The sequence below is a fragment of the Capricornis sumatraensis genome, chromosome 15 (assembly GCF_032405125.1).
Source record: "Capricornis sumatraensis isolate serow.1 chromosome 15, serow.2, whole genome shotgun sequence".
NCBI classification, from domain to species: Eukaryota; Metazoa; Chordata; class Mammalia; order Artiodactyla; family Bovidae; genus Capricornis; species Capricornis sumatraensis.
In genome coordinates, this window is record NC_091083.1 from 67964898 (window position 1) to 67992097 (window position 27200).

General features: G+C 50.1%; 1 protein-coding gene across 1 annotated transcript in view; it reads left to right on the forward strand.

Moving 5' to 3' along the window:
- The first annotated feature begins 783 nt into the window (after positions 1-783).
- The window catches only part of CEP250 (centrosomal protein 250), a 40106-nt gene continuing 13689 nt past the window's right edge, over positions 784-27200 (forward strand). Inside the window, exons 1-23 of the mRNA XM_068987098.1 lie at positions 784-969; positions 1430-1486; positions 3300-3382; positions 3609-3774; positions 4799-4905; positions 5151-5405; positions 6854-6950; positions 9678-9779; positions 10273-10434; positions 10953-11131; positions 11698-11880; positions 13807-13951; positions 14766-14912; positions 16024-16254; positions 17277-17470; positions 17692-17819; positions 18348-18517; positions 20839-21006; positions 21403-21537; positions 23300-23443; positions 24282-24415; positions 25535-25673; positions 26780-27122. Coding sequence (XP_068843199.1) covers positions 784-969; positions 1430-1486; positions 3300-3382; positions 3609-3774; positions 4799-4905; positions 5151-5405; positions 6854-6950; positions 9678-9779; positions 10273-10434; positions 10953-11131; positions 11698-11880; positions 13807-13951; positions 14766-14912; positions 16024-16254; positions 17277-17470; positions 17692-17819; positions 18348-18517; positions 20839-21006; positions 21403-21537; positions 23300-23443; positions 24282-24415; positions 25535-25673; positions 26780-27122 — 3655 coding nt within the window. The remainder of the gene's footprint in view (positions 970-1429; positions 1487-3299; positions 3383-3608; positions 3775-4798; positions 4906-5150; positions 5406-6853; positions 6951-9677; positions 9780-10272; positions 10435-10952; positions 11132-11697; positions 11881-13806; positions 13952-14765; positions 14913-16023; positions 16255-17276; positions 17471-17691; positions 17820-18347; positions 18518-20838; positions 21007-21402; positions 21538-23299; positions 23444-24281; positions 24416-25534; positions 25674-26779; positions 27123-27200) is intronic.

Here is a 27200-nt window from a genome sequence, read left to right on the forward strand (position 1 = left end):
TGACTGACCCATAGAAGCACTTAACAAGTATTAACAATGACTGGGAAGATCTCCTGGAAGAGGGCCTGGCAACCCACTACAGTATTCTTACCTAGAGAATCCCATGGATAGAGGAGTCTGGCGGGCTACAGTCCATGGGGTCGCAAGGAGTCAGACATGATTGAAGCGACTTAGCAGGCACAAAACAATGATGATGATATTCACACCTTCACAGTCCCACCTAGGTTGGGTCACATGCCCATCTGTTGTCTTCCCATACTACCCTGTGATCTATTATTACTGCACAGACCACACTGTATTGTAATTATACCCATCCCCCAGCCAGCCTAAAAGCACCTTTCGTGATTCGTTGAGCAAATGTTTATTAGGCGCTGCGCCAGGCACGAGGGATGCACTGATAAACTAGGAGCTCTTGGTCGGGTGCAGACTTTCGGAAGGCATGCCAGGAAACACGGGTCCCTGTGTCGTGGTCCAGTAACTTTGGGGAATGGCCACTCATCATGGCCCCCCCTGTAGAGATTAGGTCCATCTTAGTATTTTAAAAGCTCTGAGGAGTGCTGTAGTAAAAGAACCTATTTACTTCATCCAATCCAAGTCTGCCAGACTTAACGAGTATTTGCTGAATACATGTGAGTCGTCTAGACAGTTCTCTCAACTCCAGTATATGCTTTGGTCCCCAGCTCAAGAGGAGGTCCAAGTGACCCAACGATGCTCAGAGACTGCTCTGGGAATAAACAGCCTCTGGCTGCTTAGGGGCCGTTGGGCTTGCTGTCGGGGGCCCCCATGGAGACAGGGGGCCCTGGGTTGAACAATATGAAGCCCCGGTCCCTGCAGCTGGTGCTGGAGGAGCAAGTGCTGGCGCTGCAGCAGCAGATGGCTGAGAACCAGGCAGCCTCATGGAGGAAGCTGAAGAGCTCCCAGGAGGCCCAGCAGAGGCAAGCAGCTCTCGTGAGGAAGCTGCAGGCCAAGGTAAGGCGGCCGCTCTCTTAGGAAGGGGAAGAGGAGGACCTCTGGAGCTGGGGGCTGAGATGGACGAGGTTGGCCGGAGCCCAGAGCCACACGGTGGCAACACCTAAACAGCTCTCCTGTGATGCTCCCAACTCCTCCACCAGCTGCTGACTGTGTCCTTTCAAAGACGCCCTTCACGGGGCTTCAGTCAGCCATCTAGCTTTGCTCTCCTAGAATCGGACCGGACCTTAGGTTTGCCAGTTCCCGAGCCCACAAACTTGTTGCTTCTCCAATAACAAAAGCTGCAGAGAATGTATTATTAAATGACCAAACGGAAGCTGTAAGATGTTACAGCCTTACCTCACTCCTGTCACCCAGCCCCTTATTTACCGAGGGGTTTGCCCACGACCCCGAGGGGACCTCTGCTTTGGGCCATGGGTACCAGCCGGCCCATTGCCCGGTCCTGCTCCATTTGCCTCAGGTGTTACAGTACCGGAGCTGGTGCCAGGAGCTGGAGAAGCGGCTGGAAGCCACTGGGGTGAGTGAGGCTGTTCTGTGCTCACGGGCCCTCGGGGAGTATGGTTAGGCCCTGTTTGCTGACTGAGGGAGGCTGGGGAGAGGTAAGGCGGTGTTTGGTAGAAGTGGCTCTTTCAGCAGCTCCTGAGAGCTTTTTTTTGCCTTTTTTAATATTTGGAAATTTTTTTAAATATTTAATATTTTAATAATGAAAATATTTTTTAGCATTTATTTGGCTGCACTGGGTTTTAATTGTGGCACATAGGATCTTTTTCTTTTGTTTTTTTAGTTGCAGCGTGGGGAATCTTTAGTTACAGCATGCAGGATCGTTCAGTTGTGGCATGCGAACTCTTAGTTGAGGCATGTGGGATCTAGTTCCTCGAACAGGGATCGAACCCGGGCCCCCTGCATTGGGAGCGTGGAGGCTTAGCCACTGGACCGCCAGGGAAGTCCCCTGAGAGCTTTATCGGATACCTTCATGGGACCTGGCTATTCCTGCCCCAACAGACTCCAGCCCAGGGCTCTCTAAAGAGCAAAACACAGCTTTAAGAAATTTAAGGTTATCAGATTGGAAGTTAAATAAAGTGAAAGTCACTCAGTCGTCTCCGACTCTTTGTGACCCCATGGACTGTAGCCCACCAGGCTTCTCTGTTCTTGGAATTCTCCAGGCAAGAATACTGGGGCAGGTAGCCATTCCCAGGGCATCTTCCTGACCCAGGGATTGAACCCAGGTTTTCCTGCACTGCAGGCGGATTCCTTACCATCTGAACCAGATTGGAAGGAGGGTGGAATCCGAGAGAAGAGATGCATTTTTCCTCCAGAAGGTGTCAGTGTTTATCTGTTGTGGAGAGATGTGTGCCTCACAGACTTGGAGGGGGGGCGGGAAAGATGTGTTTGTGGCAGATAGATTTATTTGTGCTGTGGGCAGGATAGAATTGCCTTTCAAAAACCCATCTGCCTTTGTTCTAGCTCCCCTCAGCACCATCTTAACGTTACCCTCAGAAGAGTTCCTTCAGAGGAGAGAAAGGACTTAGTATGTATCGATCTGTAGGCATTGTGTAGGCACCCTTAGGCATTGTCATAGAATTATGTCATTTTACCTGCAAAGCAGTTTTCTCAGGGGAATGATATCACCTTCACTTTGGAGCTGAAAACCTGTGGATCAGAGAAGTTATAACTTCCCAAAGTCTGAAGATTAGTGTAATAGAAGCCAAGGCCATTAGTGAAAGATGTATTTTGTTTATTTTTTTTTAAAGATTAGAAAAAATTTTTTTAAATCTTTATTGATGTTGTTACAATATTGCTTCCATTTTTAGTTTTTTGGCTGTGAGGTATATGGGATCTTAGCTCCCCAGCCAGAGATTGAACCTGCACCCCCAGCAGTGGAAGGCAAAATCTTAATCACCGGACTGCCAGGGAAATCCCTGGAAGCTGTATCTTATGCTTCTTAACTCAAAAGTTCTTTTCACTGCCAAATGCTGTCTTTCATGAGAAGTCAGTGGTTCACATTTGGAGAGAGATATACAGTGGATTTACTTGCAGGATGCAGTGATTGAGAAAAGAGACATATCGCTAACAAAGGGGAGAAAGAATAAAAAGAAAGCAGGGGGATTCCCTGGCAGTCCAGGGGCTAGGATTCCACACTTTCACTACTAAGGGCCCAGATTCGACCCCTAATCTGGGAATTAAGATCCTGCAAGCTGCACGGCACAGCCAAAAGTAAAAATAAAAGTGTGAATTTAGAAAAGTGGGCTGCTGTAGGAGAGGGCATCAGAGACTTGGTCTGCAGGATGTTCTCTGTGGAGGTGAATAAGGCTTGCTTTTATCTGGCTAAGGGACCGATCCCTCAAAGGTGGGAAAGCGTGGAAGAGCCAAACCTGGAACAGCTGCTAATCCGATTGGAAGAGGAACAACAGAGGTGATGGGCCCCAACTTTCTGGCCTGGGTGGTTGGCCGGCGGGCGGAGAAGGCTGATGGAAAACCTCTGTCTCGAGGGCTGACATGGTTTAGAACCAAGGACTTCAGCCTTAGCCCTCCAGCTCCTGGCAGTGGAAAGTTCCAGTGGTTGTCGTCTTACTCCAAGAGGTCCAGGGGGTTGGCTCAGACCTTTGTTTAGTACTTGCTCCTACCCCTCCCCAGTGCAGGTGTGAGAGTCTAGCGGAGGTGAACACCCAGCTTCGGCTGCACATGGAAAAAGCTGACGTGGTGAATCAAGCGCTTCGGGAAGATGTGGAAAAATTGACAGTCGACTGGAGCCGGGCCCGGGATGAGCTAATGAGGAAGGAGAGCCAGTGGCAGATGGAGCAGGAGGTAAGAGAAACGGGGCAGGAACAGTGAGAGGAGTGCATGTTGGGCACTGCCTGGTCGGTGCCAGAAGGAACCGGTTAACTTCAGGACCTGGATGGGAACTGGGCTGTAGTTTAAGTCTCTGGGCGTGTTTAGCACTCATGCTGGCAGCTCAGCCCTGCTCGGGCTGTCAGCTTCATTCTGTCCTTACCTGCCCAGTCCAGGTTTTGCTGGCAGGTAGCGTGGCACCCCACTCCAGTACTCTTGCCTGGAAAATCCCATGGATGGAGGAGCCCGGTGGGCTGCAGTCCATGGGGTCGCTGAGGTGGACACGACTGAGCGACTTCACTTTCACTTTTCACTTTCATGCACTGGAGAAGGAAATGGCAAACCACTCCAGTGTTCTTGCCTGGAGAATCCCAGGGACGGGGGAGCCTGGTGGGCTGCCGTCTATGGGGTCACACAGAGTCGGACATGACTGCAGCGTCTTAGCAGCAGCAGCAGCAGCAGCATGACACTCAGAGCAGCTCTGTCCCTGCATTAGTGCCTCGGTCAGATTTTAGACGGATCTCAAAGTTTAGACTCCCCTCGTCTGGAAGTCTGCAAGCTAGATGCCAAGGAGGTAGCTATTGAAATTGAATGGGAAGACATTTTCAGATCCCAGTTAAAGGAAACAAATGTTGCCTGAGCCATTGCTCTGTGCCAGGCTTTGTATTAGGTGATTTATATATGTTGTATCATTTAATCCTCATTATAAATCTGTGCAGATGATGGTAATAGCTCTCATTGGTTGAGCAGCTACTGTTTATCACCTTCTAATCTAGCTCAGGGAAGGCTGTATAGCATCCCAGGCCCTCTGACCTCTTGAATCCCTCTGCTAATTTTATTAAACACCTCAGCATCACCTGAACATAGACACCCATTCGTAAGCTGTCTCCTGTAAGTCCCTCCTTCCCTTCCCTGCAATGGTCGGGAGGGATCCAGGACTCCTATGTTGACAAATGATGTCCTCTGCCCTTTGATATGACCTGGGTTTCTGAACACACAGTTCTTCAAGGGCTACCTGAAAGGGGAGCACGGTCGCCTTCTGGGTCTATGGCGGGAGGTGGTGACTTTCCGACGCCACTTCCTGGAAATGAAGTCAGCCACTGACAGGTCAGTGGGGATAAGATGGGAGAAGGTTTGCCCCTGCCGACTCCAGACTTGTGACAGTGGGCTGCTTTAGAAGGGAGGGGTCAGGTTGTTGGGGGAGGGCAGGGGTGGAGAGTTGGTGGGGAGGGGTGGAATTGTTGGATTCAGATGGTTTTTCCCAGATCCGCTCTTCCTGGGGCCTGACCTCTACCTGCCCGTTCCTATCCCTGGTCCCTACCGGAGTCTGCTCTTTCCTTCCTTGGACTCAGAGACCTGACGGAGCTCAAGGCTGAGCATGCAAGGCTTTCAGGGTCCCTGTTGACCTCTTGCCTGCGCCTGACTGTGGGAGTACCACCGTCTCGGGAGTCTGATGGATCTGGGAGACTGAATGGAAACGAGCCATCCCAGTTGATGCTGCTACTAGCCAAGACCCAGGAACTGGAAAGGGAAGCCCATGAAAGGAGCCAGGAGTTAATACAGCTGAAGAGTCAAGGGGATCTGGAGAAGGCGGAGCTTCAGGATCGGTGAGATGGGCTGGGTCCTAAGAGGGGATCGCTTGGGGAAAGTAAGTCGACTGCTTTGGGGAGTCAAGCAGGTGGGGGAGACCTGAAGAGCCCTCCTCCCACGAGAGGGGAAGGAGATGTGCCAGAGGAGGGTCTAGTATGAACCCAGGGCCACAGCTGGGGCCATGTCGCTGCCCTCTACCCTCAGACTATCTCAGCTCAGTTTCCCTCCTGTTGACTCACAGAGCTGGCGGTGACTCTATACCAAACTACTTGCCATTCCCAGAACAGCCAAGTCCCTCCACGTTCCCGCCTTTGTAGACGCTGACCTCGGCCTGGAATGCCTCCCTCCCTCCTCTCTCTGCCTTATCCATTAAGGCATAGTTCAAATGTCACCTCTTCGATGACCTCAATAGCCTGTTACATTACTGTACCCCACCATGGTCTTTAGAACTGCTTGTTAGAACATTGATTGTTTATTAATAGTTTTTTTACTTTCATTGATTATTTAGTTTTTTCTTTTCTTTTTTTTGGCTATGCTGTTTTATTTTTGGATTATAATAAAATCGATATAAAAAAATGAGAAGAGCAGGGACATAAGCAAACAACTCTATTTGAGTCATCTCAGGACAGAGTTCCGTTTATACCCCGTGGCTAGGGTAGTGTCACCACCTATCGGTGGCGTACGTAAATTGCAGTTTGTTTTGTTGGGTTGTGAAGGCACTGGAAAGCACAGAGAATGTCTAAGTCAAGCTGTGTGACCGAGTGCTTTGCACTTCACCTGCCATATAGTAGACACTTAATAAATGCTTATTTAGTGATACAGTAACTAAATGAGTGACTGTACAGTGAGTTCAGGCTCTTAAAGATGATACAGAATCAAATTATGAAGACTTTGAAACAAAAATTAAACTCCTGGATGAGTTTATTCAAGAAATATTTGTTAAGCTACCCATATAATACCAAGTACTGCACTCCAGGATAAAGGTGATAAAGAGGCCTGGTGATTTCCCTGAACTTTGAGGTTAAGATCAGGGAGGTTGACTGTAATCTCTCCCAAACTGCCCCTCCTTTTTCTCTATCAGAGTTAGAACCTTGGGCTGGAGGGACCGTGGAACTATCCCATGTGGCAATTCTGATGTTCTCATTGGCTTCAGGGTGCTTGACCTCAAGATCAAGTGGGGCCTGGAGGGGCCTGGGCCGGGGCTTTCCTTCAGCTCTCGGGCCCCCAAACACGTGTTCTAGCCTTGAGATGGGGTAAATCCCTGCATGTGTCTGAGCGGCATTTGGCTTCCCCTGCTGAGTTCAAGGCTATAGTATCATGTGTTCAGGGAGTACAGGGGCTGGGGGCGCCCAAGGGACTCTGGGGAGCCTGTAGGCGGGGTGTCTCTATTGGGTTGGGGGTGTGCGGCATAGCTCTGTCCACATCCATGGGTGCTCAGGCGACAGTGCTGTGATCTTCTCATCAGGGTGACCGAGCTCTCTGCTCTGCTGACCCAGTCTCAGAAGCAAAATGAAGATTATGAAAAGATGGTGAAGGCTCTGAGAGCGACGATGGAGATCCTGGTATGTGATCCTTTGTTCTGGGAAGGAATTGGGAGTGGGCCTGTGGGTTCCTGTCCTTTATGGACAAAGAGTGCAGGATACCAGTTAAATGTTCCTTGATGATATCCCCTGAAGCTACAAAATTAATTTTGGTTCCATTTGAAAATTAATTAATTCATTTACCTATTAATAAACATTAGCTCTCTACTCTTTCTACTATGGGCTTCCCAAGTGGCTCAGTGGTAAAGTATCTTCCTGGCAATGCAGGCAGGAGATGTGGGTTTGATCCCGGGGTTAGGAAGATCCCCCTGGAGAAGGAAATGGCAACCCACTCCAATATCCTTGCTTGGAAAATTCCATGGACGGAGGAGACTGGTGGCTACTGTCCATGAAGTCACAAAGAGTCAGACATGACCTAGGAACTTAACAGCAACAGCATCATCCCTATTACTTTCTTAGGGGAGCTTTGCAGTGTGTCCTCTTCTGAGAGAGTGGGACACACGTGAAGAGGCACAGTGGCCAAGTAGGAGAGGGTGGAGGGAAATGTGTAGAGAGATTCAAAACCTACTCATTCAAGAAACACCTGAGGAGCATGGCAGTATGTAGCCTGGCGGAGAAGGGCTTGAAGAAGACATGATGACTGCCTTCACATAACTGAAGGACTGACACCAGGGAAGAGAGCTGGTTTGTTTTAATATATGCCAGGGGGCCACAAGCCCTGCCAGACTAGAAGTTACCGGGAGGTAGACCTCGGCTGCAGCTAGAGCTGCTCGATAGTTGAACAGTCCGCTTTGGGAAGGAGTGAAGTCCATGATAACATCTGCCAAGGATGTTATCAAAGGGATTCTCTTAGGTTGGACGTCAGAACCCCTGGCTTGGTTCCATGTTTTCTTCCATCTCTAATTTTTGTATCTCTGACTCTAGGCGAATCCTGAACCACCATTGCTATGCATATCCCTAGTCTTCTCATCTAAACTGAGATCAGCTGGGAAGCAAACTTGCTTACGCCTTTTTGCTTCCATTGTGTTCAGGAATTTCCAAATTCAGATGTCCTCATGGCCCAAATACTATAAATGAGTCAAGCAGTTTCAGCTGTAAGAATTTGATTTTTCTGATATGGTCATATTTAGTACAACAGGGGATACTTGATCTCAGTACACAGGAAAAAAAAGAGGAGGAGGGGGGACTGCAGGACCCTGAGACACATTTGTCCTGTCTGGAGGAGGCATCCACTGTTCAACTTTAAGAAATAATTGCCATGTAGGAATGAGGCCTTAGGTCCATCTTGTCAAAGCTATGGTCTTTCCAATAGTCATATATGGATGTGAGAGTTGGACCATAAAGAAGGCTGAGCGCTGAAGAATTGATGCTTTTGAACTGTGATGTTGGAGAAGACTCCTGAGAGTCCCTTGAACTGCAAGGAGAGAAAACCAGTCCATCCTAAAGGAAATCAGTCCTGAATATTTATTGGAAGGACTGATACTGAAGCTGAAGCTCCAATCCTGATCCAAAGAGCCAACTCATTGGAAAAGACCCTGATGCTGGGAAAGACTGAAGGCAGGAGGAGACGAGAGCAAAAGAGGATGAGATGGTTGGCTGGCATCATTGACTCGATAGACATGAGTTTGAGCAAACTCCAGGAGATAGTGAAGGACAGGGAAGGCTGACCTGCTGCAGTCCATGGGGTCACAGAGTTGGACACGACTGAGCAACTGAACAATAATAGCAACAGGGATGGGGCTGGTGTGGCCCATTTGTTAACTTTTTGAGAGATGCCAGAAATGTAGATTTTTATGAATTTCTCAGCTTATAAAAATCTCCCAATTTACAAATGTTGGTTCAGATTTTGCATAGGCCAAAAAAAAACCCCAAAAAGCCCATAGTTGCAAATCTTTGTCTCTAAGGTCTTCACTAGCACAATAAGGTCGGAGAAGGCAATGGCACCCCACTCCAGTACTCTTGCCTGGAAAATCCCATGGGCGGAGGAGCCTGGTAGGCTGCAGTCCATGGGGTCGCTAAGGGTCGGACACGACTGAGTGACTTCACTTTCACTTTTCACCGCATTGGAGAAGGAAATGGCAACCCACTCCAGTGTTCTTGCCTGGAGAATCCCAGGGACGGGGGAGCCTGGTGGGCTGCCGTCTATGGGGTCACACAGAGTCGGACACGACTGAAGCGACTTAGCAGGAGCACAATAAGGTAGGAAGAAGGAGGGAAATTTGGAGAGTTCAGATTTACTACTGGCCTTCCTTGGGGCTAGAGGTTCCTCTGGCCTTAGGTCTCACCCATCCATTTGCTGTCCAGAGACAGCAGCCATCCTTCATCCAATGATGGCTCACGTTTAATGAACATTTGCCTTGTGACAGGTGCTGTGTTGAATAACTTACATGCAGTTTTTTCGTTCAAGTCTGGGAACAAATCTATGAAGTAGTTGCTGTTAATTATTCCCGTTTTAAAGAGAAGGAAGCTCAAAGAAGGAGTTGCCTAAGGTTACCAGGCTAGAAAGTGACAGAGAAAGAATGCTAATCTAGACAGCCTACTTCGGATCCCTTAATCCCTTAATCTGAACCCTTAATCACCACATCACATTGTCCGCCGAGTCCTAAGACAGCGTTAGCATTCCAGTGTGGTCAGGGGAAAAGTATGGTTGCAGAAGAGACAGAAGGAGACTGGTTGATTTGGGGGCCTGAAACAATAAATCCTCCTCTGAAAGTTTGGCTCAGAGGCTCCATTTTGTTCCCTGTTCAGGAGGCAAATCATGCAGAATTAATGGAACACGAGGCATCTCTTAGTAGGAACGCCCAAGAGGAGAAGTTGTCTTTACAGCAAGTGATCCAGGATATAACCCAGGTACCAGTCAGCCTCCTGTTCACGGTGACATGTCCACCCTGCCCTTACCCAGGCCTCCCTGTCCTCTCAGGTGCGCCTAGGGGAGTTTGGACTGAGGGTCTTGTGGGGATGAATTCTCTGGGTATGTTTGAAAACTGGAACCCTAAGCTAAGCTTTTGTGGGCTGGCCCTGCCTGCTGAAACAGGCCCTTGTTCTTACTGCCTGCTGCAGTTCTCAGACAGCGGTGGGATTCAATAACCTCTTCTTCTTTCATTTATTCATGGAGTGTTCAAGGGGTGCTCCAGCCCTGATGCTCATCCTGGGTTTGGGTGACCAATGGTAAACAGTTGATTTGAAGAATTGAAGGAACCCACCCTTTTTGGCTCTTAGATGCCCTCCTCCCACCCCCCTGGGAGAGAGAAAACATCAGGTTTGTCCAGCTGGAGTGTGAGTCCTCTGCATGGACTCTAGGCCTTAGTCAGTGGGATGGTGACCCTGCTGTGTTGGGTTTCAGGCCATGGTAGAAGAAGAGGACAGTATGGCCCAAGGTTCTAGTCACGAGAGCTCCTTGCAGTTGGACCCTGGTGCCTTCTCCTCCCAGTTTGATTCCCAGCAGCCAGACAAGGCTGTCTCTCTGGTGCGTTCCGTACTGACTCAGAGACGCCAGGCTGTGCAGGTAAGAACCCCACACTCTTCCTCAGCTGGTATCTAAACTGATTTGGGCCCCAGGTACCCTCCTAGCCCAGACTGCCCCTTTCTCTACATTGACCTGAGATGAGGAGTTTTGTCAACACCCCGAAATGCTCCCCAACATCCCAGCTGTGCTGATGGGAGCCAGCACGCTCCCCATGCCACTGGCATGCTCTGCTTTGATGCACTTTACACTGCACCCTGCAAAGTGGAGCCCTGGGGAGTGGGGGTAAGTGTCCTCCAGTTCTAAGAGTCCCAGCCCTACTCACTGCTGACCCCACCTCCACATGGTACATTTGAAGATGATGCACTCAGACGCTGAGAGCCACAGAACCCGGTCACCTCTGATGCTCTATCTCCTCGACTGGTCTCATCTTTGTTCACAACTTACCTTGGTCGCACCAGTCCCCACCCCCTTGCCCAGCCCTGCTTCCAGGCTTCTGACATCCCTCTCTGCCCTGCCCTCTTGCTCACCACCTCCCTTCTGTCCCTCTCCCTCCGCAGGACCTAAGGCAGCAGCTGTCAGGCTGCCAGGAAGCTGTGAGCTCCTGGCAACAGCAGCATCGCCAGTGGGAGGAAGAGGGTGAAGCCCTGAGACAGCGGCTGCAGCAGCTCACGGGGGAGCGGGACACCCTGGCGGGGCAGACGGTGGACCTGCAGGGAGAGGTGGACTCTCTCAGCAGGTGAGTGGGGGCTGTTTGTCCCCCCACTTCCTCCTGGGCTCAGTCCTCACCCGGCCTTTTCCCACTCCCATCATGTGGTTGGCAGACCCAGGGCTGTTCAGGACCGCCTGACCTTGCATTCTGCTGGCTCCTGCTCACTCAGTTTTGGGTCTTTGTGATGATTTAGGAAAGAAAAAAAAAAAAACAGTTTTGAGACTTCCCTGGTGGTCCAGTGGTTAAGAATCCACCTTGCAGTGTAAGGGACCAGAGTTTGATCCCTGGTCGGGGAACTAAGATCCCATATGTCGCAGAGCAACTAAGCCCAAGCACTGAAACTAGAGAACCCACACGCAGCAACCAGAGAGTCCATGTGCCCCAACAAAAGATCCACATGACACAACAAAGATCCCGTGTGCCACAGCTAAGACCTGTCAGAGCCAAATAAATAGATATTTAAAAAACACAAACTAACCAGTTTCCTTCTTTAAAGGAAGAAGATACCCCTCTCCTTTGACCTTCTGCTGTCTGCTTCCAGGAGGGTTTTTAGGTTCCAGGGTTTCTGCTCACGTCTGGCCTCCTTCTTCCAGGGAGCGAGAGCTCCTGCAGAAGACCAGGGAGGAGCTGCAGCAGCAGCTGGAGGTGCTGGAGCAGGAGGCGTGGCGACTGCGGAGGACCAACATGGAGCTCCAGCTGCAGGGCGACTCTGCTCAGGGCGAGAAGGAGGAACAGCAGGAGGAGCTGCACCTGGCCGTCCGAGAGAGGGAGCGTCTGTGCGTGTGACAGTCCCCTCCCTCCCCGGCCCCGTCCCTCCCCACCCTGAGAAAGCGGAGTTAATAGAAGCCTGGCGTGCGGTGGGTTAAGCTTAGCTTACCGCTCCACCCTTGGCAGAAGGATGAATGCAAGAGTTCATCCAGACTTTGCTGAGCACCCAGAGGAACTGAGGCCCCGTGGGGGGAAACAAATAAGACGCTGACCTCAAGCAGTTTGCAGTGTAATGGGGAAGTCAGACAAGTAAACCGTGGCCAGGTGAAGCATGAGCTAAAAAGAGCTTCAAGCTAGATCCTCTGGGAGAATAGGGGTAACAGTTTGTTACTGAAAGCTGCACAGAGAAGTGGGTCGCTGCTGAGCTGGGCCTTAATGTATTATGATTGGCAGAGAGCAGGACAAGGCCTAAAGGAATAGATTAGCAAAGAAAAGGATTTGGGAAGGTACAATGAATGTTCAGAGGAGACTGGGCTGGCCAAAGAGTAGGACTGATCCTGGGAAGTAATGGGAAATGAGCTGGTCCAGAGAGGGAATTCCAAGGACATTCCTGGTGATCCAGTGGCTAAGACTCCAAGCTCCCAATGCAGGAGACCCAGTTTGATCCCTGGTCAGAGAACTAGATCCCTCAGCCTGCAACTAAGGATCCAGCATGCTGCAACTAAGACCTGGTACACCCAAATAAATAAATATTGTTTTTTAAAAAAGGACATTCCAGAGTAAAGGGACCCAGCTTATCTGTGAATTCCCAAATATGATATCATAGAAAAAGCAAGGACTTTAGAGCTGGGCAGAAGCTTGGTTTAAATAATTGCTCTGACCACTTGGATGGATTAATTTATTTGTAAAATAGGAGTGGTAATATTTCCCTTGAAGGGTCATTGGGAGGATTAAAACTTTGTTTTACGAAATGCCAGCACAGAGCGTGGCCTGTGGTAGGTCTTCTGTACCTGGTAACGGGTTGGATCTTCTTCATCTTTGGTAGCCCCTCTCCTTTTCTGTTCCCCAGCTCCTTGCGCCTAATGGTCACAAACGATGGAATCCTGAAGGACTACTCTAAGCATCATGACTGGTGCAAGGAAGGGTCTCCCCATACCAAGGCAAAGAACCCACAATCCACAAAGATAGTTTTATGTTTTAAAATTTAAACTGTTTGACTCAATAATACGTTTATTAATATTTCTATGATTCAAGGGGCTTCCCTGTGGGTCTAGTGGTTAAGAGTCCACGCTGGTACTGCAAGGGGCACAGGTTCGATCTCTGGTTGGGGGGGTTAAGACCATGTATGCCACATAGTGTGGCTAAAAAGAAAATTTTGTATAAGTCAAAACTATTTTAAAAGGTATGCACAGAGAGAGTATTTGTCCCTTCTACTTCATCCATCCCATATCTCTTCCTTTTGTGTGTAATCACTTAAATTAATTTTTTATTCATATTTCTAGTGGTGTGTTATGCAAATGTGTCCATATATTTGTATTTCCCCCAGTTTCTTGCATAAAAGACAGTACGCCACATATACTGTTCTGCACCTTGCTTTTTTTCACATTATGTCTTGGAGATCTCTCCTTATCAGTTTTTAGAGACCACCTTCATTCCTTTGTATCACAAAGGCAAATCAGTTCAGTTCAGTCGCTCAGTCATGTCCAACTCTTTGTGACCCCATGCACTGCAGCACGCCAGGCCTCCCTGTCTATCGCCAACTCCTGGAGTTTACTCAGACTCATGTCCATTGAGTCGGTGATGCCATCCAGCCATCTCACCCTCTGTCGTCCCCTTCTCCTCTCACCTGCAGTCTTTCCCAGCATCAGTGTCTTTTCAAATGAGTCAGTTCTTCGCATCAGGTGGCCAAAGTATTGGAGTTTCAGCTTCAACATCTTTCGGGATACGGCCACTCTCTAAGATTTCCTCCAGCCCTCTTCTCTTTGTCGTCTTAGTCAGGAGACACTGGCAGTCCTGGAAGCCAAACAGTCCGAGTCCCTCAGTGAACTGATCTCCCTTCGGGAAGCCCTGGAGTCCAGTCGCCTGGAAGGGGAGCTGCTGAGGCAGGAGCAAACAGAAGTGACCGCCGCGCTGGCTCGAGTGCGTGGGCCTCCCCCTCACCGGCGGGGTTGGGCGGGCAGCTTGGAAAGTTGATTGTCTCTAGGCAAAGGGTGTGCAACCTGCGTCATTCTTCACTTTGTAAGCCATGGCCCTTCCTATTTTGTGCCTCAATTCCTAGTTTCTGTCCCCCTCAACAGACTATTGGACTTAGAATGGTTTTCTAAAGTATAAATCTGGTCATGTCAGTCTCTTTCCTAAAACCGTTCAGTGGCTCCCCAGCTCCTTGGTGTCACACTCACAGCCCTCTGCCCCCTGCCACCTTTTCTAGCCTCCTTTTCGCCCGAGATTCCTGTCCTCACTTCTCCTATGCCTGTGCTCTACTAAGTGTGTTCTCCGTGGTGCCCATTCCCTTGTGACTCGAACTCTGTATGAACTCTTCCCTTTGCCTGAACTGGTTCTTTCCTTCCCCTTTAACTGCAAACGATTCCTCATCTCTCAGTGTCCAGCTTCACTGTGAACTCTTCAACCAAGCATTTTCTGACTCTTTCAAATTGAATTAATGTTTCCTTTGAGGTCCCAGAGCACTTTGTGTTTCCATTGTCTGTGGTGTCATCACAGTTGTGGTTGTTTATATGTCCTGATGTCTGTGCCCCTGTTGTGTGAATTCCTCTTTCACTCTTCAATGAATGCATGGGAGAGTGAATGAATGAATGAAGGGAAAAGTTTAGAAGGTAAGGGAGGGAATGAAGTGTTAACTCCTTTCTGTCCACGGGAAGCAGCAGGTGTTGGTTTGTGAGCTGTTCACTGTTGTAGGAAAACTGGGGGAAAAAGCTCTTTAACTGTCTGTTTTTAGGCAGAACAGTCAATCGTGGAGCTGTCGAGTTCTGAGAACAGCTTGAAGGCTGAGGTCGCTGATCTCCGGGCTGCAGCTGTCAAACTCAGCGCCTTAAACGAGGCTTTGGCCTTAGATAAAGTTGGACTGAACCAGCAGCTTCTCCAGGTGAGCAAAGATCTCTGACATACGGGGTAGGACTGGGCCCCAACCGAGGGCAAGAGACAGACACAGCTGATGGCTAGTGACAAGGAACAGTTCTCAAATGGATCAGCCCAAGACAGATCAGCTCCCTTGTAGTCCTGGAATGAGCAAAAGGAACACTTACAGTGCAGAGGAAAGCAAAGATTATAAGGCCCGAGCTCAACCGTTAAAAGTAGACCCCTCCCACGTCTATAGCAGGACCACCTTTGGGCTTTACAGTGAAATCACCAGGGCCAGGAAGGAAGTCTATGCCCTCTAGAAGGAAGACTAGGCTTTAATCCTGTTGTTTGAGATAACAACAACCACCACAAAAGGATCTGCTGAAGAGCCCAAGCCTCAGAATCTTCTCTAGAGGTTAAAAATTTAACATGTCTCAGACTTCCCTGGTGGTCCAGTGGTTAAGACTCTGAGCTTCCACTGCAGGGGGCATGGGTTCAATCCCTGGTGGAAGTACTAAGATCCTGCATGCTTCATGGTGCTAGAAAAATAAACAGAACAGATTTAACTGTCTCTTCAATCACTCTTGTTCCCTTGAGCCCCAGAAATATTCTATGTTCCCTTATTCTGAATTCTTCAAGAGCAGGATTTTGCTTTTTGTTTTTTATTTTGTCTATTCAATTTTTTTGGCTGTGCTAGGTCTTTGTTGCTGCCCAGGCTTTTCTCTAGCTGCTCTGCAGGGCTTCTGTGGCTTCTGTTGCAGCATGACATGTGAGCTTCGGTAGTTGCAGCTCACGGACACTAGAGCATAAGTTCAATAGTCTTGGCACGCGAGCTTAGTTGCTCCAAGACGTGTGGGATCTTCCTGGACCAGGGATCGAACCCATTGGCAGGCGGATTCTTCACTGAGCCGCCAGGGAAGTCCAGGATTTTGCCTTTTTTGTCTCTGTCCCAACATCTAGTACCTGGAGTAAAGGCTCTAGACCCCAAACGTGTGCTTAGTCCTCCTCTCCCATAAGCACTCCTGTGTCCTTCTGTGGAGAAGAGAGTCATAAATTTCATGTAGACGTCTGTCTCACCTCTTCACCTCTAGACCGTAACCCTTTGTCTCTGATGCCCTTCCCTTTTTGGCCAGTAGTTCGAACAGGAGAACCAGTCTGTGTGCAGGCGGATGGAGGCAGCAGAGCAGGCGAGAAGCACTTTGCAGGTGGACCTGGCAGAGGCTGAGAGGAGCAGGGAAGCCCTGTGGGAAGAGAACACCCGCCTGGAGGCCCAGCTGCAGAAAACAGAGGAGACCAGGGCAGAGCTGCAAGCGGACCTCAGGGGCATCCAGGAAGAGAAGGAAGAAATGCAAGAGAAGCTAAGCGAGGTGAGAAGACAAAACTGCTACCATCTCACGAGAGTATATAATACATGCTCACTGTGAAAAAACGAAAACACTACAGAAACCTCAGGAAGGGAAAATCTCATTTCCTAGAAATGACCAGCATTACTGTTAACAGTTTGGGGTACATCTTCCAGTTTCTTAAAAGAATTCCTAAAGGAATCCTTCGCTTATGCCCCATTGCTTCACATCCATCGATTTGAGTTAGATGCCTCTCCTTTGTTCTCTGATAATACGTCACGTTTATTCAACCACCACAGCCTTCATACTGTATTATAATGATCTGTTTATGTATCTCCACCAAAAGCTCCTTGAAGCAAGGCTATGTCTTATTTGCTTTTAATCCCTCCAGCTTTTAGCACAGTGTCTAACACATGGCAAGGGGCTCCATTAGTTTTTTCTGAACCAATGACCCAACTCAAAGGTGATCTTTCATCCCTACCAAACATCTCATTGACCTAATGTGTAATCTCCCCTCTCAGAGGGCTTCCCTGGTGGCTCTGATGGTAAAGAATCTACCTGCAATGCAGGAGACAGGGGTTCGATCCCTGGGTCAGGAAGATCCTCTGGAGAGGGGCATGGCAACCCACTCTAGAATTCTTGATGGAAAATCCCATGAACAGAGGAGCCTGGCAGACTACAGTCCGTGGGGTCACAAAGAGTCTGACACAACTGAGCGACTAACACTTTCGCTTTCCCTTCTCCCTTCTCAAAGTCTCTTTCTCGGGGTGTTGATCACCTTCTTCGTGGTAATGTGTGTGTCTTACTTCTTAAGACTAAAAGCTCCTTAGAAGTAGATCTCTTGCTGCCCTAGCACAAGGTCTTACTCAAAGGAGGGCATGTTTCCTGGTCTAGGCACTCTGGGGAGATCAGGGAGATAGATTTATGGCCCTTGGTGTGAGAGGGCACAGCTCACAGAGGTGGGTCCAGTGACCCTAATCTGGTGATAGCAGCCTGGAGTAGGGGGTCCTGCCTCTGTGCCTGTCTCAGCAGTTCTGTCCCCCCAGACGTATCACCAGCAGGAGGCAGCCTCAGCTCAGCTGGAACAGCTAAAGCAAGAGACAAAGCGCCAGGAGGAAATGCTCACCCGAGAAGTCCAGGAGAAGGAGGCTCTGGCACGGGAGAAGGCGGCTCTCGAGGTGCGGCTGCAGGCCGTGGAGCGAGACCGGCAGGAGCTCGCAGAACAGCTGCTGGGGCTCAGGTAGGGCCCACCCCCAGTTCTACCAGGGGCAGAGAGCTTTACAAAGCAAGGCGTAGCCAAACTGAATTCCTTGCCCAAAGTGTATGGGGGTTTCAATGAGTTATGAGTTTGTAGTTGCCCCTCTAGCTTCTCTAGGTGGCCAGTAGTTAGAACCCGACTCCTCTTAAGGAAGGGTAAGGGGCTTAATGGGTAAGAACTCTCCTGATTCCTAAACCTGACAGCTCAGCCAAGGAGGTACTGGAGAGCAGTCTGTTTGAGGCCCAGCAACAACATTCTCTGACAGAGGTCACCAAAGGACAGCTGGAGGTCCAGATTCAAACTGTCACTCAAGCCAAGGAAGTAATCCAAGGTGAGAACCCAGCTGGGGTGGGCACACTTCAGTCCACGGGGATGTTAAAAGCCAGGAAGACGGTGGGAAGCTATTAGAGCCAGACCCACGGCCTCTGAGGGGGGTTCCCTGGTGGCTCAGATGGTAACGAATCTGCCTGCAATGCAGGAGACCCAAGTTAATCCCTGGGTCAGGCAGATCTCCTGGAGAAGGGAATGACCACCCACTCCAGTATTCTTGAAGGGAATGACCACCCACTCCAGTATTCTTGCCTGGAGAATCCCATGGACCGAGGAGTCTGGCGGCCTACAGTCCATGGAGTTGCAAAGAGTTGGACACGACTGAGTGACTAATACACACACACACACACACACACACACACACTCACACTCACACACACACACACACACACACACACACACACACACACACACATCCTATCCCCCCCAGCTTCTGAGATGGGAATTCCTCATGAGGCCTGGGGAGGAGGGTGAAAGATGGGAGGGCAGAGCCTCAGAGACCAGACAGATCCTGTCCCTGGCATCCTAGGGGAAGTGAAGTGCCTGCAGCTGGAACTGGACACTGAACGGAGCCGGGCAGAGCAGGCACGGGACACAGCAGCCAGGCAGCTGGCCCAGGCTGAGCAAGAAGGGCAGGCTGCCCTGCAGCAGCTGAAGTCAGCCCATGAGGAGGAGGTGAATCAGCTCCAGGAGAAGTGGGTAGGTGGTGGATGTGGCCAGGGGATGGGAGAGACAGACCTGGTCTCCAGGGTGTAAAGGGAGCAGAGGAATACCTTGACTAATTCTTGCCCAGTTCAGAACTGTGTTTCCTTTGCTTTTTAATTATATAATTTAGTCCATTTGCTTTTATTGTGATTATAGGTATGTTTGGATTTATTTCTGTCATCTTTTGCTATTCATCTTGTCTTTTTACCTTTCGGGACGGGGAGATCACCTTAACTTCTTTTAGAGGATTGTACTGAATGATTAAGCTGTATTCTTTTCTTACCTTTTTTCTCTCTCTGCTACTTTGGATGATATGTACTGTGTTTTTTATTCTTTTGGTTATTCTTTAATATTTTAAAATACATACTTAATAGAATCTCAAGTTAATTGATCTATTTACTCTTTTTCCTGAATGACACAGGATCACAGATCATTTTGCCTGCTTTCTCTCCTCCTCACCTATCAGTTGTGTTAGTTAGTGTGTTTAGTTATCACTAGTTTGTTAACACCATATGTTATGCCTTTTGATTATTTTATACAGTCAATCATTGTTGGATATCCTGAAAATTTCACAAGGTTTGTTTTTGCTCACCATTCCTTCTTGCATGTTGGGTTTTCTATTTGGATTTATTTTCCTTCTTGAAGTAATATAACCTTTGGTGAGGGTATGTTGGTATTTAATTGTCTGAAAATGTCTGTTTTACTTTTACTCTTTTTGTTATTGTTTAGTCACTAAGTCGTATCCAACTCTTTTGTGGCGCCATGGACTGTAGCCTACCAGGCTTCTCCGTCCATGGGATTTCCCAGGCCAGAATACTGGAGTGGGTTGCCATTTCCTTCCCAGGAGATGTTCCTCACCCAGGGATCAAACCCTGCTCTCCTGCATTGCAGGCAGATTCTTTACCGTCTGAGCCACCAGGGAAGTCCTCAGTTCTGGAAGATCCCCTGGAGGAGGAAATGACAACCAACTCCAGTATTCTTGCCTGGGAAATCCCATGGATAGAGGAGCCTGGTAGACTACAGTCCATGAGGTCGCAAAGAGTCCGGGCACAACTGAGCGACTAACACTTATTTTTTGACCCAGAATTTATTTATTTATATTTTGGCCATGCTGTGCAGCTTGCAAGATCTTAGTTCCCAGACTAAGGATTGAACCTGCACCCTCAGTTAGTGAAAACACAGAGTCCTAACATCTGGACTGCCAGGGAATTCCCTATCCTCATTTTTACAGATGAGGAAACGGAGGCACAGAGATGTGAAAGAAATTAACTGAGGTCATACTAGCAGTGCTGGAGTAAAGACTGCAACCCAGGGCAGCCTGGCTCCAGAGCCCCTCACCACCATCTGGAGATCCTGGCCGAGGGGCTGGATTCATCTAGGAAATCAGAGAAGTCGTTGGTCACTGGTGGACTCTGGGAGGACCAGGATGCTCCATCCTGACAGTCTTGGATCCTGTAGAAGACATCATAGCTAGACATGGTCCCTGCCACTCTGAGCAGGGGAAAGGAAGAGCAGAGAATGAGCCCACCACTTCAGTTTGCTGTTATAACCACCAAGCATGATGTGGTTGCTTTAAAATAAGATATTTGTAGCTTATGTGAGGGACATTTGTACTTTAGAAAACACTGTTACATGTATTATATCTTTTTTTTTTTGGTGGTGGTATGGTATGGCATGCAGGATCTTAGTTCCCTGACCAAGGGTCAAACCTGTACCCCCGGCATTGGGAACACAGCGTCTTAACCACTGGACCACGGGGATGTCCGTGTTTTTTTTAATCTTAATTTATGTGGTTTTTTTTGGTTGTGTTGGGTCTTCATTGTTGCGCGCAGGCCTTCTCTATTTGCGACAGGCAGTGGCTACTCTTCATTGCATTGCGGTGGCTTCTCTTGTTGCAGAGCACAGGCTCTGGGTGCACAGGCTCCGGTCGCTGCAGCACGTGGGCTCCGTAGCTGTGGCTCACAGGCTCAGGGGTTGTGGTGCATGGCCTTGGTTGCCCCACGGCACGTGGGATCTTCCCAGACCAGGGATGGAACCCATGCCCCCTGTGTTGGGAGTCTAGAGTCTTAACCACTGAACTGCCAAGGACACCCCTGATTTTTTTTTTAATAAATCTCACTTGATTCTCATAAAACTTGGTGAGATAGGCAAAGCAGGATAATTAGCCTCACCTCACAGATGAGAAAACAGGCTTGGTAAGGAAAACACCGAGGTCTCACAGCTGGTGAGCAGTAGACTTCTTACTCTCATCCGGTGCTTCTCTGCCTCCGCGCCTCACCCTCTCAGCTCCATCGGTGTTTCCTTCCTATGACCAGGAAGAAGAGCGCTCCTGGCACCGGCAGGAACTGGAGAAGGTTCTGGAGAGCCTGGAGAGGGAGAAGGCAGAGCTAGAAGCGAGGCTAAGGGAACAGCAGGCAGAAATGGAGGCTATGCGGGCGCAGAGGGAGGAAGAGCGGGCTGAGGCCGAGAGCGCCCTGTGCCAGGTGGGCAGCTGGGAGGGCTGCGTGTTCCCTGTGACCCCCTGCCTCGGGCCACTTCCTTCCAGCTCCCCAGGAATGGGGCTACAGGGCCTTCCAGACCTCCCACTCTGCCCCCGTGAGCAGGCGATCGGCACCGTTAGCTGCAGGGTTGGCTGTATGTCCTACTTCCTGAGGGAGGGCCGCCGTTTACCACATCCTGTCAGCTTGCAAACCAGTGGCAATGTTCACACTTCCTGGTTCTCAGTCAGTGGTCCCAACCTTCCTCTGCCCTCAGCAACCCCAGCCCTCCCAAACCCATTTGCCAGAAGAACCTAGAGCACCTGGCGTGTGCTTGTGGCTTCGTGGATGAGCATGGTGACCCCTGACCCAACAAGCCCTGGCCCTCCTGCCCCTTCACAGATGCAGCTCGAGACAGAGAAGGAGAGGGTGTCCCTCCTGGAGACGCTGCTGCAGACCCAGAAGGAGCTGGCAGAGGCCAGCCAGCAGCTGGAGCGGCTGAGGCAGGACATGAAGGTTCAGCAGTTAAAGGAGCAGGTATGGAGGGTGGTCCCAGGCGGGGAGGAAAGGGAGCAGCAGTTCACTCCTTCGTACTGTTTTGTTTTTCTTTTTTAAATATTTCTTTACTGGGCTGTGTCAGGTCTTAGCTGCAGCACACGGGATCTTTCGTTGCAGTGTGCAGGCTTCTCTCTAGTTGTGGCGTGCAGGCTCCGTAGTTGCAGCAGGTGGGCTTAGCTGCCCTGTTATATGGGATCTTAGTTCCCCAACCAGGGATCAAACCCATGTCCCCTGCGTAGGCAGGTGGATTTTTTTTTTTTTTTTAATATTTGTTTATTTACTTTTGTCCACACTGGGTCTTGGTTTCTCTGTGCAGGCTTTCTGTAGTTGAGGTGAGTGGGGGCTACTCTTCAGGGTAGTGCTTGGGCTTCTCGTTGGGGTGGCTGCTCTAGAGCCCAGGCTCTAGAGCATGGGCTCAGTAGTTGGGACCCACGGGCTTAGTTGCCCTGCAGCATGTCCAGTAGTCTTCCTGGACCAGGGATCGAACCCATGTCCCCTGCATTAGTAGGCAGATTCCTAGCCACTGGACCACATTGACCTGCCCTTTGGCACTTCTTTGCATTGGTCCCCGGGCTAGCTGCTGACACTCAACCAACAGAAAGGTGTGGCACAATGGTGAACTGACAGTCGTGGTGTTTAATAAAGTGGCAGAGAGGACACAGAATAAGTGAGATAATTGTAGGTCACGATAAGAGCCGTACAGGAAATGAATAGGCCAAGGTAACTGAGACGGATTCAGAGGAGGCCTTTTTGGACAAAGGTGGTCAGCGGGGGCCTCACTGAGAAAGTGACGTTTGAGCTGAGCCATGAAGGCTGAAAAGAGTCAGGCCCTTAGAACAATAAGGGTGAACCTTGAAAGCATTTTGCTAAGTAAAAGAAGCCAGTTACAAGAGACCACATGGGATATTACTCCACTTGTAGGCAGTAGCCCAAACAGGCAAATCTATAAAGACAGAGAGTAGATGAGTGCTTGGAAGTGGGGATGGGGGATGGGGAGGGTATGCAGTTTGTTTCTGTAGCTGATAAAAATGGTGAAAAATGATCACAGTAACCGTGGCACAACCCTGTGAATATGCTAACTACCATTGAATTATCTGCTTTAAACGGGTCAGTTGCAAGATATATGAACTCAATCTCAATAAAACCATTAAAAAGAAAAGAAGCCAGCCATTTGAAGAACAGTTCAGGCAGTAGAAATAGCTGTTGTAAGGACCTGGGACAGGCAGAAAGGGCCTGGGACAAGTCCCTTGATAAGCTTGGGGGCAGGAGCCCTTTGTCAACCGTGGAAGGAGGTTGGATTTTGTTCTAAGGGCAGTGGGAACGTGTTGGATGGTATCGAAAAAGCAGAGTGGGACATGATTTACTATATGTATTTTTTAAATACTTAGCCGCTGAGGGGAGAACTGTGTGTGTGTTTGTGTGTGTATACACGTGTGCGTGTGGGCGTGGCAGCATGAAGTGGAAGTTGGGCCACCCGGCAGGAGCTGCTGCAGTGGTCTGAGTGAGGCGCCCTGGCCGAGAAGGCCTAGGCGAGCAATGCGCTAGGTGAGGGAGGAGCAGGAGAAGGAGGTGAGGACTTGAGGTGACAAGGTATCATGGAAGCAACACGACTCAGCTGGGCCCCACCTCGGCTTTTGCCAACCCAACCTAAAAACCAGTATTTATACAACACAGTCTCTGCAACACAGATTTCGTGACCAAGGAAGCTTTCTTCCTTCCCTGCTCTCTTCTGCCCTTGCAGGAGACTACCGGGATGCTGCAGACCCAGCTCCAGGAGGCTCAGCAGGCGCTGGAGCAGGCAGCCCAGCAGCACAGAGACCGCCTGGTGACCCTCCAGGAGGAGGGCCGCGTCCTGCTGCAGGATAAGACAGAGCTGCAGAAGCAGGTCCCTGCTCCTCTCTCGCAGCCCCGCAACCCTTCCCCAGCACAGCCAGGCCCTCCCACTCCCCCTGGCAGGATGGGGAAACCTTGGCCCTGCTGCCTGAGCTTGGGGTGGGGAGGGGAGGCCCCGGTATTAAGTGAGAAGTGAAGGGTGCTCAGAACTGAGCGTGTGCCTCCCAGGCCCCTGGGATAGTTAGTAACCTCTCTCAGTGGGGACCATGTCGTTATTGTTTAGTCACTGAGTCGTGTCCGATCCTTCGTGATCCCATGAACTTTAGTCCCCCAGGCTCCTCTGTCCTTGGGATTTCCCAGACAAGAATACTGGAGTGGGTTGCCATTTCCTTCTCCAGGGGATCTTCCCAACCTGGGGATTGAACCCATGTCTCCTCCATTGGCAGGCGGATTCTTTACTGTCTTCACCACCAGGGAAACCCAAATCTCACATTTTTTGGGCAGCCTCCTTGATCCAACCTCCCCCACAGAGCCAGTGTTTTTATACCAGGTTGCTTTTCCTTTTCAGAATCCTGTATCATATGGTATTCGGATTGTTTATTTTTTAAAAATATAATCACCTGGCCTTTGGACAGAGTTTTTCAGCCAAAGTTTTTCCTTGTGCCTCCTTTATACACCACACATGAGGCTGGGGAGACAGGCGATGAGGCTGAACGGTAGGGAGGGGCTTATGAATGGTTGGCGGAAGGAGGTAGTTAAGAAGAGCACCTAAGGGTTGGCAGGCCCTTCAGGGGGTTGGGAATGGGCTGCTTGAAGGACCCTAAGTCCTAGATAAGAAGCATCCTTCCACTGACCGCCTATCCCCGGTCCTCATGCTCTTGACTTTCCAGGTGGAGGACTTGAAGTCTCAGCTGCTTTCCAAAGAAGCCTCCCAGAGGTTCGTGGACCAGGAGGTTCAGGAAAAGCTGAGAGAGGCCGAGGAGTGTAGCCGAATTCAGAAGGAGCTGGAGAGAGAAAAAGCCAGGTAGGCTCAACAGGCCATGGAGTTGGCTTTGGCCCGTCTGGATCCAGGGGTCACAGTGAGGTTGACGGTTCTTTGCTCAGGTCCCCTAAACACTCATGTCTCCATCTCTGGGCTCTACAGGTAACTGTGTAGAGAGGGCATGGTCCCTGTCTCCGAAGCTCGCACTTCATTCATTTAGTGGAGAACGTGTCTCATGCACTAGGCACTATGCCAGAGGTTGGGGATATAGTTTAAATAAGACAATATGGTCTCTGTCACAATAGAATTGAAGGTTTTGTGGAGAAGACATTAATCACATCATCTCCAAGGGAAGGTATTGGCAGATTATGTTACCTGGAGTCTGAGTGGGGAGAAACCCTTTTGTTGATGAAACTAGAGATAGGAGGCTGGTACAGATGTCCAGATAAGAGATACCAAAGCTGGAACCCTGGTGAGGGGGTAAGGAAGAGGAGGAGGGAAGGGGTTTAAGGGACGTTAGGGGAGTTGGGATCGGTTTATATGTAGTCTTGGAGTGGACACAGGCAGGGTGAGGGAAGAATGCTGTGATGTGGTCAGGACTTCTAAGGGTGGATGGAGAGGCCATTCTGAGCTGGGGAATGTAGCAGGGGTGACTGGGGGGAGGGGAGGTGCCGAGGAGACGGGAAGAATTGGACGTGTTGAATTTGAGGTACTATGTAGGTATTTCTGGAATTTGCCAAAGAGTAAATTGTGAAGTTGAAGAACCTCGGAGCAATCAGTAGGTACTCAATAAACGCAGGCTTTTATTCTTAGCCTGAAATCATGATCATTACTGTTTCTGTGCTAATTATCCATGCTATGTTAGAGCACTCAGATGAGAAGGTAGTTGTTAGTTGCCTGAGAGAATGGCCTGGCCCTCTGACCCCTCTCTTTTAAAAAAAATTAATTTATTAATTTTAATTGGAGAATAATTACTTTACAGTATTGTGGTGGTTTTTGCCATACATCGACATGAATCAGTCACGGGTGCACATGTATCCCTCCATCCTGAACCCCCCTCTCATGTCCCTCCCCACCCCATTCCTCTGGGTTGTCCTGGAGTACTGGCTTTGAGTGCTCTGCTTCATGCATCGAACTTGCACTTGACCCCTCTCTTTTTAGCCTGACTCTGTCGCTGGTGGAAAAGGAACAGAGACTCCTTGTTCTGCAAGAGGCTGACTCTGTTCAACAGCAAGAGCTGAGCTCCCTGCGCCAGGACATGCAGGAGGCCCAGGCCGGGCAGAAAGAGCTCAGCGCCCAGGTATCTCCCACCCCAGCAGGAAATCTCTTCCCTGGTGGAAGCCGGCCTCTGGAGTCGGCGGGTGCTTGCTCAGTCATGCTGGGGCCTTGGCAGCCCCGGTGGGAGAGGGAAGCCAGGACTGGGTAGGGTGGAGCATGGGAACCTGACCCAGAGTCAAGAACAGACTGCTGATGACCGGAACATGGTGCCCAGAGGATAGGGCTCACGCAGGCCTGTTCAAGCCTGGCCACTGCCGAGTGCACCTTGTCTGCCCGGCAAGACACAGCAAGGGGAATAAATATTACTTCCCTCGGGTCTGCGGCAGCAAGAGGCCTTCCATGGACTTGGTCTGTTCACAGCAGGACCCCAGACCTGTGCATGGTGGGAAGATGGAACTGGGAGGAAAAGCATGAAGGGAGTAAGAGCTAGACGTAGACTGTGGTAGAGCAGGACCCAGGTCTGCTTGTTAGATCCCTGGGTGTGATCCCTGCTGTACTGCTTCTTGGCTGTGTGAATATCGCTTTATTCATCCATAAAACAAGGGTGATAATTCTTAATCACTATAGGAATATAGAAAGTGTCAGGAGCACAGTAAGCATTCAGTAAATGGTAGCCATTATTATTGTGACTGGTCTTCTTTTGGCTCAGTATCAGGGCTTCAAGAAGAATTCTTTTTTTTTTCCGGCTGCCCCAGATCTTAGTTGACACCTTTGTTGTCACATGCAAAATATTTTTAGTTGCAGCATGTGGGGTCTAGTTCCCTGACCAGGGATTGAACCCAGGCCCCCTGCATTGGGAGCACAGAGTCTTAGACACTAGACTACCAGGGAGGTCTCTCAGGCAGATTTCTAATCATAGCAGGAAGCTGGCATAGTTGCCAAGGGGACCAGGGCCAGAGACCATGAGCATATAGCCCAGGCCCACGTGTCAGGAGTCCTTAGGTAGGTCAGATCTGGGGTGACACTCATTCCAGACCCTCCCTTTCTGCTGGAGAGCTGAGCCTCTTGAAATCCTCCCAGCCCCAGACAACCCCAAGACCCTGGGGATCGAGTGGGATTGGGCCCGGGAGGGTCCAGGGAGAGGGTGTCCACTCCCTGCTTAGAGTGACCATACTTCTTCTCTGGCAGGTGGAATTACTGAAGCAGGAGGTGAAGGAAAAGGAGGCTGACTTCCTGGCCCAGGAGACTCAGCTGCTGGAGGAGCTCAAGGCGTCTCGAGTCACCGAACAGCAGCTCCGAGCTTCCTTGTGGGCCCAGGAGACCAAGGCGGCCCAACTACAGCTGCGCCTGCGCAGCACGGAGAGCCGGCTGGAGGCGCTGGCGGCGGAGCAGCAGCCTGGGCACCAGGCCCAGGTCCAGCTGGCCAGCCTCTATTCTGTCCTGCAGCAGGCCCTGGGGTCTGCCTGCGAGAGCAGGCTGGAGCTGAATGGCGGGGGAGACTCAGCACCCTCCCTCTGGGGCCCAGAGCCAGGTGAGGAGCCACCCAGGAGCTCAGACCTTTGGGCAAAGCCAGGCTTAGCTCCCAGGGTGGAGGAGAGGGGTGCAGTTC